This window comes from Oncorhynchus tshawytscha, linkage group LG15, assembly GCF_018296145.1.
Source record: "Oncorhynchus tshawytscha isolate Ot180627B linkage group LG15, Otsh_v2.0, whole genome shotgun sequence".
In the NCBI taxonomy this organism is placed as follows: domain Eukaryota; kingdom Metazoa; phylum Chordata; class Actinopteri; order Salmoniformes; family Salmonidae; genus Oncorhynchus; species Oncorhynchus tshawytscha.
The window spans coordinates 2,291,565-2,306,968 of record NC_056443.1 but is presented as its reverse complement, the minus strand read 5'-3'; the positions used below and the strand labels follow the sequence as shown (position 1 = coordinate 2,306,968).

Here is a 15,404-nt window from a genome sequence, read left to right as displayed (position 1 = left end):
GTATTCTGCACAGGCTTCCTTCTTTTGACTCTGTCCAGTAGATGAGTTTTGTGGAGTAACTACAATGTTGTTTTCTCTTATCACAGCCATTAAACTCTGTTTTGAAGTCACCACTGGACTCGTTGGGCGAAATCCTTAGAAGGTTTTCTTCCTCTCCGGCAACTGAGTGGGACGCCTGTATCTTTTTAGTGATTGATACACCATCCAAAGTGTAATTAATAACTTCACCATGCTCAAAGAGCTATTCACTGTCTACATTTTATTTCATTTTTAACCATCTAATAATAGGTGCCCTTCTTTAGGAGGCACCGGTAAACCTCGCTGGTCTTTGTGGTTGAATCTGTTGTTGAAATTCACTGCTCGACGGAGGGACCTTACAGATAATTTTATGTGTGGGGTATAGAAATGAGCTAATCTTTTAAAAATAACATTATATACTTTTATTGCACACAGAGCCAGTCCATGCAACTTGTTAAGCAAATTTTTACTCCTGAATTTATTTAGGCCTGCCATAAAAAAAAAGGGGTTGAATACTTATTGACTCAAGACATCTCAGCTTTTCATTGTTAAGTATTCTGAACAAAAATATGAACGCAACATGCAACAATTTCAAAGATTTTGCTGAGTTAAGGAAATCAGTTAATTGAAGTGAATAAATTAGGCCCTAATCTCACAAAGTTGTGCAAGGAGTTGATTGTGACCTGTGGAATGTTGTCCCACTCCTCTTCAATGGCGGTGTGATGTTTCTGTATATTGGAACACGGTATCGTATTTAATCCAGAGTATTCCAAGCATGCTCAATGGATGACATTTCTGGTGAGCATGCAGGCCATGGAAAAACAGGGACATTTGTGTACAGGTCCTTGTGTTGTGTGACAAAACATTTTAGAGTGGCCATTTTGTGTCCCCAGCACAAGGTGCACCTGTATAATGATCACGCTGTTTAATCATCTTTTTGATATGTCACACCTATCACTTGATTTAGTGTATCATGCAGCCCTCAGGTTAATTTATAAATCAAAAACATCTAACACATCATTGTGATCTCTACAGCGCTGTTGGCTGGTCATCATTGACCCTGCGTAGGCTTAAACATTGGTATACACTGACTTATAAGGCCATATTGGGTAAAATACCATTTAATCTGTTCTTTTTTAGTCAGGTCGGTAAATGAAATATCAATTACGGTCCCATTTTCATTTGCTTCTAACAGTACCAAAAATTAGAACAGGTCATGGTAGAATTAGAACAGGTCATGGTAGAAATAGTTTGAGTTACTTAGCACCGTGGTCCTGGAATTCTCTTCTGAACATTTTAAAATTTGATGATCTAGTTTCATTGGTGGAGTTTAAACACTTGATCGATGATTATATCATAGAAAAGTGTCATTGTTTTTAGGCCAGCTGTTTTTAGTCAAGAATAGTTTTTAATGTAAAATGTTTTTGTTGTACTGTATGTGTGTTTATAGTTTTGTTTAATGATGTGTTAGTTTATGTAAGTTGTTTTGTCTGAAACGTTGTTCCCCCTGCTGCTATTGGACCAGGTCTCTCTTAGAAAAGAGATGTTATCTCACTGAGAAAAACCTGTATAAATAAATGGAAAAAAATACATTAAATGTGGATGGATTATCTTTTTAAAGGAGAAATGCTCACTAACAGAGATGTAACCACATTTGTGCACCAAATTTCAGAGAAATAAGCTTTTGTGGATATGGAAGATTTCTGGGATCTTTTATTTCAGCTCATGAAATCAACACTTGTTGCATTTATATTTTTGTTCATTACCTATAATACAATGAGCACTTAAGTCTGACAAATGAGTTTGTCTTACGAGTTTTCAAACATATTCTCATGTTGCTCATCCGAGTAAATCCTTTCCCACACTTAAAGTTTTTATTAAGTGTATGACGGATAATAAATGTAGCATCATGTACATAATATACATACACATGATGTAGTATTAGTTCATTTACTAATTAGAGTCACCACAGACAATTAATGAGTGATTTTTATTACAATCAGACCTGGGTTCAAATATGCATTTCAATATCTGGTATTTCAAATACATTTTTCAGTGTATTTGAGCATTTTCAAAAACAAAACAAGTACTTCTATTTGAATGGCGATTTGTAAAAAAACAAAACAGTAAGAGTATTTTTAAACACTTATTTTAAATACTATTTTCAAATACCTGGGTAAAATGCATGGGAGTGTATTTGAGTCAGTGTAATTTAGTATTTTCAAATACAGTGCCTTGCGAAAGTATTCGGCCCCCTTGAACATTGCGACCTTTTGCCAAATTTCAGGCTTTAAACATAAAGATATAAAACTGTATTTTTTTGTGAAGAATCAACAACAAGTGGGACACAATCATGAAGTAGAACGACATTTATTGGATATTTCAAACTTTTTTAACAAATCAAAAACTGAAAAATTGGGCGCGCAAAATTATTCAGCCCCCTTAAGTTAATACTTTGTAGCGCCACCTTTTGCTGCGATTACAGCTGTAAGTCGCTTGGGGTATGTCTCTATCAGTTTTGCACATCGAGAGACTGAAATTTTTCCCATTCCTCCTTGCAAAACAGCTCGAGCTCAGTGAGGTTGGATGGAGAGCATTTGTGAACAGCAGTTTTCAGTTCTTTCCACAGATTCTCGATTGGATTCAGGTCTGGACTTTGACTTGGCCATTCTAACACCTGGATATGTTTATTTTTGAACCATTCCATTGTAGATTTTGCTTTATGTTTTGGATCATTGTCTTGTTGGAAGACAAATCTCCGTCCCAGTCTCAGGTCTTTTGCAGACTCCATCAGGTTTTCTTCCAGAATGGTCCTGTATTTGGCTCCATCCATCTTCCCATCAATTTTAACCATCTTCCCTGTCCCTGCTGAAGAAAAGCAGGCCCAAACCATGATGCTGCCACCACCATGTTTGACAGTGGGGATAGTGTGTTCAGGGTGATGAGCTGTGTTGCTTTTACGCCAAACATAACGTTTTGCATTGTTGCCAAAAAGTTCAATTTTGGTTTCATCTGACCAGAGCACCTTCTTCCACATGTTTGGTGTGTCTCCCAGGTGGCTTGTGGCAAACTTTAAACGACACTTTTTATGGATATCTTTAAGAAATGGCTTTCTTCTTGCCACTCTTCCATAAAGGCCAGATTTGTGCAATATACAATTGATTGTTGTCCTATGGACAGAGTCTCCCACCTCAGCTGTAGATCTCTGCAGTTCATCCAGAGTGATCATGGGCCTCTTGGCTGCATCTCTGATCAGTCTTCTCCTTGTATGAGCTGAAAGTTTAGAGGGACGGCCAGGTCTTGGTAGATTTGCAGTGGTCTGATACTCCTTCCATTTCAATATTATCGCTTGCGCAGTGCTCCTTGGGATGTTTAAAGCTTGGGAAATCTTTTTGTATCCAAATCCGGCTTTAAACTTCTTCACAACAGTATCTCGGACCTGCCTGGTGTGTTCCTTGTTCTTCATGATGCTCTCTGCGCTTTTAACGGACCTCTGAGACTATCACAGTGCAGGTGCATTTATACGGAGACTTGATTACACACAGGTGGATTGTATTTATCATCATTAGTCATTTAGGTCAACATTGGATCATTCAGAGATCCTCACTGAACTTCTGGAGTGAGTTTGCTGCACTGAAAGTAAAGGGGCTGAATAATTTTGCACGCCCAATTTTTCAGTTTTTGATTTGTTAAAAAAGTTTGAAATATCCAATAAATGTCGTTCCACTTCATGATTGTGTCCCACTTGTTGTTGATTCTTCACAAAAAAATAGTTTTATATCTTCATGTTTGAAGCCTGAAATGTGGCAAAAGGTCGCAAAGTTCAAGGGGGCCGAATACTTTCGCAAGGCACTGTACATTAAAATCTTCAACTACTTGTCTTCTGAAATAAAATATATCTGAATACTTACTTGGACAATGTAGGTGAAAGTTGAGATATTTGAAATAGTATTTGAACCCAGGTCTGACTACAATGGAAAACAAAGTGTACCCAATTGCACTTCAAGCCCAGCAAGAACCAGAAGGGAATCAGGTGCCTGACTGAGGGACTGAAAATGAAAATAAACATTCCTCAGACAAGGACACGTGAACAGGTGACTATGCAGGAGAAAAGGGAGGACTCTGTTCCAACATACATCAGGAGCTTGCCCCAAAACACATGAACGATTATTAAAAAGACAACTTGATAGTTGCAGTCAAAACATTGTTTTTCTTCTTCATTTACTTCAGGTACAGAACAGCCTACACAACATGCTTACATCATGTTAACCCTACTGTGCTCACAGAGTGCAGTACAGTTGGCAGTGCACTAAGTAAAACCTCAGTGTCATTGTGAAGTCTGTGCCCAAAGTTCCTTAACAACCGATCACCTTTCCAAGGGGGAAAATAACAGAATGGCTACTTAGTCAATGTGAAAACCTTCTCAGGGCGATGTACACTACCTATAATGCAATTTCATATTTTTCTTACTTTGGCTTTGAGCTCAAGGAGAAACACTAAAATAGGGTACAAATTCCATTAGTCTTACAAAGATCCAATGACATTTTTTTATGAGTTTTCAAATGTATTCTCATGTTGCTCAACTGACTAAATCCTTTCCCACACGTGGCAGCAATGGTGCTTCTCCTCAATATGAATAAACATGTGTCTTTTAAGGCCACCAGTTTCTGCAAAGCCCTTTGAATACAGGGAGCAGGTGAACGGGCGCTCGTTTGAGTGCCATCGCTTATGCGACGTGAGAGCGCATGACGTGCTGAGAGCCTTTCCACACAGTTTACAGCGGTAAGGTCGTTCCCCTGTGTGGAAACGCATGTGCACTAAGAGTTCCCCGGAAACAAAGCAAGCCTTCCCGCATACGCTACACAGGTATGGTCTCTCTCCTTTGTGCATCCGGAGGTGTCTAACTAATGTGTGCTTTTGATTGAACTTCTTCCCACAGACTGAGCAGGAGTAAGGCCGCTCTCCGGTGTGGGTGCGTATGGGTATTTTGAGGATAGCTGCACTAGTGTAACTCTTGCCACAGTGCTGGCAAATAGGCCTGTGCATCGGTTCTACGTCGTGACTTTTCTTGTGCAGTTGTAGATATCTCTCCAATTTGAATCTCTTCTCACAGAACGGCTGCACACTGGTGTGAACACTTTGGTGTCGTTTCAGGTCAGATGTGCATCTGAAACCCTTCCCACACTGTTTGCAGGTGTTCTTATTAATTCTCTTGGCTGAGGAGCTCTTGGCAGAGGAGCTCTTGGCAGAGGAGCTCTTGGCAGTTTGACTGGATGGCAGTGAGTTCTCAGCTCCTCCAGAGTCCAGGCTCCTGCTGTCCTCTGTTAGATGTTCCTTCCTGATGTGCTGCTGAAAGTTCACCAATGTTCACCAATGGGGGCAGGAGAAGACCTCGGAGGGCATGCCACTAGCCAGTTCTGTAGGCAGAAAGTAGACATACAATAATTCAGACGCTTATACATATCCTTCTATGACCCAGTTCCTGGAGTTCTTGGTACCATGATCCGCGTTACAAAACATATGCGAAGGGCAAACAAAGCCTGACCCAAATGAATCTTGGACCTGCCCGAGTGGCGGGTCCAAGATCTTGGACCAGAACAGCATGTATTGTGATGCAGCAAATGCGAATCACTTGGACATTTCTGCCAGTTGTAAATGAGCTAGCACGCTGCCGTCATGCTGAATGTACCTGATTTAGGGACAGGTATATTGTTCATTCAGCCAGACATTTTTTAAAAGTACATTAGCTTATTATTTTGCAAGTTTCAGCATCTCACAGTTAACGTCGCTCGCCAACCAACATCCCATTGAAATGAATGCCTTCAGTGTGGTGCTCTCAAAAGCACAAAAATGCCCTTCTCCAAAACAATAGACACAGCCACTCTATATTTGAAGGTTTAATAAGTAGGAACTGATACTCTAATTCATTATCATAAGTGTAAAATCTGACAGTGGTGTGAAGCAATTCCTGATTTTTCACCTGAATGTCAAGGAGCGTTAAAACCGCAAATAATATCTTTAGGTAATGTAACAAGTCAGGCTTTCATAAAACCACTTAAAATACATGGTGGAAATAGACTATCATTATGAATCTCTGAATTTCCTTACCATCCGAGACCTCTGGTTCACTCAGATGGGAAGTCCAGTTTGCATCATCCTCATCCTTCAATCCTCTCTCAGGGTCTTCCTTTCTTTCACTTCCATCATCCTACAAGTTCTTTTCAAAATGCAACTCTCCTCCTTCCTCACTGTTGATCGTCCACCCCTCTGTGCTCCCTTTCATGCCTTCATGTCCATCGAGACTTGACTTTAGGCCATGAATTTGAGGAATTGACAATGTGGACAAGATGTTATCTGCGATCTGGTTGGAAAATTCATCGGGAGGAAGGGAGAGAGAATATTCATCTCAGGAAACGGAAAAATGCAACTCCACTTATTTACAGAAGAGCACACGGTTGATATCCTGTTATTAACACTCACTTTTGCTCAAGTGACCCAGATGTCTATGATGCTGCAGCAGTGTCTTCAGGTGCTCGGGGTCAGAGACAGAATGCCAGAACTCCTCCAGGTCAGAGGGGGCAAGGCTGATACATGTTTCCACTACATGTGTGCCTTGCTTACTTCTGGAAGTTTGTTTTCACAAAGGCTTTTACAGCATTACTTACTATCCAGCATCAACTTCATTTTGTTCTATAATATTTCACCCCATAATCATAGAGCACCTCATGTATATTTGAGTCATTTAGCAGACACTCTTATCCAGAGTGACATACAGTTAGTGGAGGGGGTGTAGTTGGGATGCCAGGACAGGGAAGAGCTTTGACTGGGCTGAGCGGGAGCTGCCCACCCGTAGGGGTGCGAGGGCCAAGAGACCAGAGGTGGCAGAACAGAGTGCTTGGGTTGGGGTGTAGGGTTTGAGCACAGCCTGAAGGTAAGGAGGTGCAGTTCCCTTTGCTGCTTCGTAGGCAAGCACCATGGTCTTCAATCAAAGAAGCACTCCTCTCCTGTGTCTTTACATTAATCACAAAGGATTCAACTTTACTTGACAAAAAGGACAGTCATGAACAAGAAACTCTGTTCCCAAAGACGGGATCTTATACAGTGCCATTACTAAAACAATGACACCCCTAAGCGTATGATACTGAAGAAATAACATGACAAGCCTGACCATCTCTAAAGATTTCATGGTATTAAGATATTGAGCCTGTACCTCTGTGAGGTCTGGTACAGGCAGCAGCTCCTCCAGTCAGGAGGTAAACTCCCAACACCAGTATCTGCAGTGCTGTGTCATACCGAGGCCGTAACGTATTGGGAACCCCACCTGAGACTGAAAAATAAAAACATGCGTAGTTGAAACCAACACCTTGCTGGATTATTAATTTTGTTTGGCCTTTCATCAGTTACAGTAAAACAAGCAACATTTCACTACTGAGTTTTACATTGCTGGAACATGCTGTCCTATTGACTCTGAAAGCGACAACTATGATTCATTAGGGTATTTCCAACCTGGAAGAAGTGCTTCTTCTCAGAAGGGTCTTCGAGCAGGGTTTTGATGAGATCCACGAAGTTAGACTCTGAAGACTCCAACTCATTTCTACTCTTGTGACTGGGCATGTAAAATGAATGATACAGCATCCAGACTACTTTAGACACCGAAAGTTACATACATCCTCATGCACAGCATGTACTGAAGACATTTTGATTCTGTCCAAATGAAGTTGGATGGTCTGGGGGTCCGGTGGGTTTTCATTACGAAACAACTCTAAAACCATCTGAAAGTAGATTTTATGAGAATAATAGTCATTGGACCAAGATAATTTCTGAACACCCATCCCTCCACTCCTTCTCCACCCTCCCACTTCTCACCCTTGCTCTCAGTCCCAGGATGAGTTGGGTCCTCTGCCTGGAGCTCAGCAGCTCTGGAATCATCTCTGTCACCAAAGTCACAAACTCCTCCAGCTTCCCATACTGCATCACATTACGCTCTTGAGCCACTTGCCACATGAAAGCTGACATCAGGCGTAGAGGTGGAACCAGGAGACGGAAAGAAGATAAAGGGAACAGTGAACCTACAGTAAAATAAAAAAGGAGCCAGTATGGAAACATAAGGTTCGTGTCTGTAGCCAACTACACAATACATGTAGCCAACTACACAATACATGTAGCCAACTACACAATACCTGTAGTCAACTACACAATACCTGTAGCCAACTACACAATACCTGTAGCCAACTACACAATACCTGTAGCCAACTACACAATACCTGTAGCCAACTACACACTTCCTGTGGCCAACTACACATTTCCTGTAGCCAACTACACACTACCTGTAGCCGACTACACACTACCTGTAGCCGACTACACACTACCTGTAGCCGACTACACACTACCGGTAGCCAACTACACACTACCTGTAGCCAACTACACACTACCTGTAGCCGACTACACACTACCTGTAGCCGACTACACACTACCTGTAGCCGACTACACAATACCTGTCGCCGACTACACAATACCTGTCGCCGACTACACAATACCTGTAGCCAACTACACACTACCTGTAGCCAACTACACACTACCTGTAGCCAACTACACACTACCTGTAGCCAACTACACACTACCTGTAGCCAACTACACAATACCTGTAGCCAACTACACAATACCTGTAGCCAACTACACAATACATGTAGCCAACTACACAATACCTGTAGCCAACTACACAATACATGTAGCCAACTACACAATACATGTAGCCAACTACACAATACCTGTAGCCAACTACACAATACCTGTAGCCAACTACACAATACCTGTAGCCAACTACACAATACCTGTAGCCAACTACACAATACCTGTAGCCAACTACACACTTCCTGTAGCCAACTACACACTACCTGTAGCCAACTACACACTACCTGTAGCCAACTACACACTACCTGTAGCCAACTACACAATACCTGTCGCCAACTACACAATACCTGTCGCCAACTACACAATACCTGTAGCCAACTACACAATACCTGTAGCCAACTACACACTACCTGTAGCCAACTACACACTACCTGTAACCAACTACACACTACCTGTAGCCAACTACACACTACCTGTAGCCAACTACACAATACCTGTAGCCAACTACACAATACCTGTAGCCAACTACACAATACCTGTAGCCAACCACACAATACCTGTAGCCAACTACACAATACCTGTAGCCAACCACACAATACCTGTAGCCAACTACACAATACCTGTAGCCAACTACACAATACCTGTAGCCAACTACAAACCACTAATATTGGTTTACCTGTCTGGTCTGAAAACAAGGGAGTCTGATCCAGGTTGTCATCAGGACTCTCAACTCTGTCTCTGAAATCTATGGAAACCAACAAAACAAGAGGCAGTAATTGTACATCTTTAAAAGATTAACAGTAAGGCTAGCCTGTTGCAAACAAAACAGTACGTTCTCATTTTATGACTAAATTAATCATTGTCACTGTCATATGTTCTGAATAAAGCCGATTGCGATAAACAGTTAATTTTAATTTTTCAAACAGAAAATGTAACATTAATCTCTGCAATCTCGGACTGATGTATGTTGGTACTGATGATGCTGGCGTTGATATTGCACTCATTTGAACCGCGAACCCAGTGCCAAGAATAGTGGTTTCTTCAGTCGAACTATTAGATAATATTCTTTGATAATACCGATAATTACCGATCTACAAGTCTATGGTATTACACACATAACTAGTCATGATAGCAGTAGCTAGCTGGCTGGCAACTAGGTAACGTAAACTCACCCCATTCCGTACAAATGTGCACAACCGCGACATTCAAACGAAGCTACAAAGAAAACTAATGGGACTGTAGCGACTTCAAAATCGGGGGTGTGAACTAGGTTTCTATTCAAGCGTTGATCGACATGGTAATGGCTCTATAGTATTGGAGAAAAGTTGAAAAAACGGACCCTCCGTTACATCTAGACGTGTCATGTCGTTCCATATGCGAACACACGCCGTTTCCTACTCACAACACTGATCAACTCGTTGTTAGCTGCCTAGCTAGCATCACTACCTACGTCGATGACTGAAGGCAAAGAAATCTCCTATTCCATCGCTATGGCAGCGAACATTACGCCACCAAATCCCATGGTTCTCACAGGGGACTAAAATACTAATTGGGACAACTTCAGGGATGAATTCGAGGACTATGCGCTGGCGACCGGTCTACATGAGAAACCCAACGAGGTACAAGCGGCAACTCTGAGGAGTTTAATGGGCAGCGAATGCAGGCATATCTACCGGCACAATCTCACCCTCACAGCACGTCAACAGTGTGATGCAAAGGCTATATTGGATGCATTGGAGAATTACTTCAAACCCGCAAGAAACGTAATTTATGAGCGGTTCGTTCTTAGATCACTTTAGCACCGCCCTAAAAACCCGATTCAAATTCGACACAAACCTTCAAATAGGTATGTAATGACACATTATATAAACTATTTATAGTGTTTTATTTACATTATAGAGGCGATAAGGTGGACAGATCGAGTGAAAAAAAGCAATTTTCCCACACTACATCTGTCCTTATCACTATCACGCATTAGTTTCGCTTCCCCACCCGACATTTTTAAAAAGACCCGACGGGGCTCATTGCCTGCTTGAATTATGCAATAACGGGCAGCGTTTAGGTCATGTGATAGATTATGTTGGAAAGGGGAGAAATGGTTCTTTACAATGGTATTGATATTACAGTTGATCTGGAACTATTACGTTTTTGGGGGCTAAAATAATGGCAATTGTACGGACCAAGGCGATGTACGAGTTTACGTTAAGTTACTGTAAAGACACTTTTTCTGTATCTTCGCTAGCTCGCTACCTAGGGAAAGTTTGGGTTGGTTTGCCGATGTTTTATAAAAATGTTGAGCCAACTCAGGCTTCCAGGCCTCGGTACACCCTCTGGCATATCCTTAGACTTTATCAGTGCTAAGTGCTATCAGTGCTCTCACATGACGGTCCCTCGCAAGTCTCCATTTCTTCCTGCAAGTATCTGGATCGGAGTTGAAATATGTAGTAATTTCGCGCGAACTGTGTTCCGAGAGTCTCTTTGTCGAAATGTAAACTCATTGAGGTATCATACAAGTGTGTAAGCTCTTTGACAGCGATTACGAAACGTTCTTCGAACGATTCAGCAATTTTCCCAAAATTCACAAGCTGTTTAGCTATCTAGCAAGATAAGAAGCAAAATAACCGAACATTCACGGTCATCGTCTATATATGACATTTGAGGCCAAAAACGTTAATTTCCGGTTTCAACATCTTCTGAGTTTAACAGCGGTTGGCATGCAATATGTTCCATTAACGGCCAGAACTGGACTATAATATAAATGAATTATACTACAAAATTGAAAAAAAAAAAAGATATATACAGTCCCAGTCAAAAGTTTGGACAAACCTACTCATTCAAGGGTTTTTCTTAATTTTTTTACCATTTTCTACATTGTCGAAATAATAGTGAAGACATCAAAACTATGAAATAACACATATGGAATCACGTTGTAACCAAAAAAGTGTTAAACAAATATCAACATATGTTATATTTTTTATTCTTGATTCTTCTTTGCCTTGATGACAGCTTTACACACTTTTGGCATTCTCTCAACCAGCATTACCTGGAATGCTTTTGAAGGAGTTCCCACATATGCTGAGCACTTGTTGGCTGCTTTTCCTTCAATCTGCAGTCCAACTCATCCCAAACCATCTCAATTGGGTTGAGTTCGGGTGATTGTGGAGGCCAGGTCACCTGATGCAACACTCCTGAGTGGGTTGATTCACTGATGTGGTCATCCTGTCTGGGTTGCCGCCCCCCCTTGGGTTGTGCCATGGCGGAGATATTTGTGGGCTATACTCAGCCTTGTCTCAGGATGGTAAGTTGGTGGTTGAAGATATCCCTCTAGTGGTGTGGGGGCTGTGCTTTGGCAAAGTGGGTGAGGTTATATCCTTCCTGTTTGGCCCTGTCCGGGGGTGTCCTCGGATGGGGCCACAGTGTCTCCTGACCCCTCCTGTCTCAGCCTCCAGTATTTATGCTGCAGTAGTTTATGTGTCGGGGGGCTAGGGTCAGTTTGTTATATCTGGAGTACTTCTCCTGTCCTATTCGGTGTCCTGTGTGAATTTAAGTGTGCTTTCTCTAATTCTCTCTTTCTCTCTGTTGGAGGACTTGAGCCCTAGGACCATGCCCCAGGACTACCTGTCATGATGACTCCTTGCTGTCCCCAGTCCACCTGGCTGTGCTGCTGCTCCAGTTTCAACTGTTCTGCCTTACGATTATTCAACCATGCTGGTCATTTATGAACATTTGAACATCTTGGCCATGTTCTGTTATAATCTCCACCCGGCACTGCCAGAAGAGGACTGGCCACCCCACATGTGCTCTCTCTAATTCTCTCTTTCTTTCTCTCTCTCGGAGGACCTGAGCCCTAGGACCATGTCCCAGGACTACCTGACATGATGACTCCTTGCTGTCCCCAGTCCACCTGGCTGTGCTGCTCCTCCAGTTTCAACTGTTCTGCCTTATTATTATTCAACCATGCTGGTCATTTATGAACATTTGAACATCTTGGCCATGTTCTGTTATAATCTCCACCCGGCACAGCCAGAAGAGGACTGGCCACCCCACATAGCCTGGTTCCTCTCTAGGTTTCTTCCTAGGTTTTGGCCTTTCTAGGGAGCCACTGTGCTTCTACACCTGCATTGCTTGCTGTTTGGGGTTTTAGGCTGGGTTTCTGTACAGCACTTTGAGATATCAGCTGATGTACGAAGGGCTATATAAATACATTTGATTTGATTCCATCACTCTCCTTCGTGTTCTAACAGCCTTTACAAAGCCTGGAGGTGTGTTTTGTGTCATTGTCCCGTTGAAAAACAAATGATAGTCCCACTAAGCGCAAACCAGGTGGGATGGCGTATCGCTGCAGAATGTGGTGGTAGCCATGCTGGTTAAGTGCGCCTTGAATTTGAAATAAATCACAGACTGTGTCACCAGCAAAGCACCCCCACAACATCACATCTCCTCCATGCTTCACAGTGGGAACCACACATCCGGAGATCATCCGTTCACCTACTCTGCATCTCACAAAGGCATGGCGGTTGGAAGCAAAAATCTCTAAGTTGCACTCATCAGACAAAAAGACAGATTTCCACCAGTCTAATGTCCATTGCCTGTGTTTCTTGGCCGAAGCAAGTCTCTTCTTCTTATTATTAGTGTCCTTTAGTAGTGGTTTCTTTGCAGCAAATTGACCACGAAGACCTAATTCACAGTCTCCTCTGAACAGTTGATGTTGAGATGCGTCTGTTGCTCAAACTCTGTGAAGCATTTATTTGGGCTGCAATCTGAGGTGCAGTGAACTCTAATGAACCTATCCTCTGCAGCAGGGGTAACTCTGGGTCTTCCTTTCCTGTGGTGGTCCTCATGAGAGCCAGTTTCATCATAGCGCTTGATGGTTTTTGCGACTGCACTTGAAGAAACTTTCAAAGTTCTTGAAATTTTACAGATTGACTGACCTTCATGTCTTAAAGTAATGATGGACTGTCATTTCTCTTTGCTTATTTGAGCTGTTCTTGCCATAATATGGACTTGGTCTTTCACCAAAAAGGTGTATATTCTGTATACCAGCACTACCTTGTCACAACAACTGATTGGCTCAAATGCATTAAGAAAGAAATTGCAAAAATTAACTTTTAACAAGGCACACCTGTTAATTGAAATGCATTCCAAGTGACTACCTCATGAAGCTGGTTGACAGAATGTTAAGAGTGTGCAAAGAATCTAAAATATAACATATTTTCAGTTGTTTAACACTTTTTTGGTTACTACATGATTCCATATCTGTTACTTCATTGTTTTGATGTCTTCACTATTATTCTACAATGTAGAACATTGAGGGGAAAAAAAGAAAAACCCTGAAATGAGCAGGTGTGCCCAAACTTTTGACTGGTACTATATATATATATATATATATATATATATATATATACATATTACCATTCAAAAGTTTGGGGCCACTTAGAAATATCCTAGTTTCTGAAAGAAAAGCACATTTTTTGTCCATTAAAATAACACCAAATTGATCAGAAATACAGTGTTGACATTGTTAATGTTGTAAATGACTACTGTAGCTGGAAATGGCAGATTTTTTTAAACGAAATATCCACATAGGCCCATTATCAGCAACTATCACTCCTGTGTTCCAATGGCACGTTGTGTTGCCTTATCCAAGTTTATAATTTTAAAAAGCTAATTGATCATTAGAAAACCCTTTTGCAATTATGTTAGCACAGCTGAAAACTGTTGTTCTAATTAAAGAAGCAATAAAACTGGTCTCCTTTAGACTAGTTGAATATCTGGCGTATCAGCATTTGTGGATTCAATTACAGGCTGAAAATGGCCAGAAACAAAGAACTTTCTTCTGAAACTCGTCAGTCTATTCTTGTTCTGAGAAATGAAGTCTATACCATGCGAGAAATTGCCAAGAAACTGAAGATCTCATACAAAGCTGTGTACTACTCCCTTCACAGAACAGCGCAAACTGTCTAACTAGAATGGAAAGAGAGGGATGCCCCTATTTCACACGGGTATGCACACCTTTAGGAAGAGCATGTGAGTATCCCTGGAAGTTGACACATATTGTTACAACTATCCAGTGGCACTAAGCTATCTAGAATGTTCAAATGTTTAACAATGAAGGTTAAAATAAAGACTCCACACATATCTGCCTTCACATACACATTTTTCCAGGGTAAGTGCTATCTGGGATACTTGGGATATCTCTACCCTAAACCATAACCCCTACATAACCCTTACCGTAACCATTTTAAATGTAAACTTCAATGGGGTAACGTCAGATTTGGGACGTCTCAAGGATCCTGGATTGTATGGACCATTTCTCCAGGCCAGGGTTTTCAACAATGGACACATCAATTTACAAAAAATACAAGATTGTGGTTGAGTCTATATTTAAATGAAAAACAACCAAGAACTTAACAAAGGCTTTGAGAGAGTCAAACAGAGTTTGAAAATGAACATCTATGAAGAAATGTTGTGTTCGAACAAGACAACTACCTGAACTATGGCCCATGAGTTTTATTTATGGATGAGGTTTCTCTCCAGTATGAATAAGCATGTCATCTAAGGGCGCTTTTGAGATAAAGCGTTTTTCACAATGAGAGCAGGGGAATGGGAGCTCGTCTGTGAGTCCTTCGCCGCAACATGAGTATCCAATACATTCTAAACATCTTCCCACAAAGTTGACATCTGTGGGGGCATTTACCCATGTGTGTTCATGAGTGTACCAACAAGGCCCCTGAGGAATAAATGTATTTCCACAA

The 15,404-nt window shown here is 41.5% G+C and overlaps 1 protein-coding gene across 1 annotated transcript; it reads right to left on the bottom strand.

Moving 5' to 3' along the window:
- Positions 1–4,605: 4,605 nt before the first annotated feature.
- On the bottom strand, positions 4,606–7,632 carry LOC121839343 (zinc finger protein 239-like). Its single transcript, XM_042297789.1, has 2 exons — positions 7,525–7,632; positions 4,606–5,367 (listed from the first exon to the last, which is right to left on the bottom strand). The coding sequence occupies exons 1-2, from the start codon at positions 7,630–7,632 to the stop codon at positions 4,606–4,608; spliced, it is 870 nt and encodes a 289-aa protein (XP_042153723.1).
- Between the last annotated feature and the right edge of the window lie 7,772 nt (positions 7,633–15,404).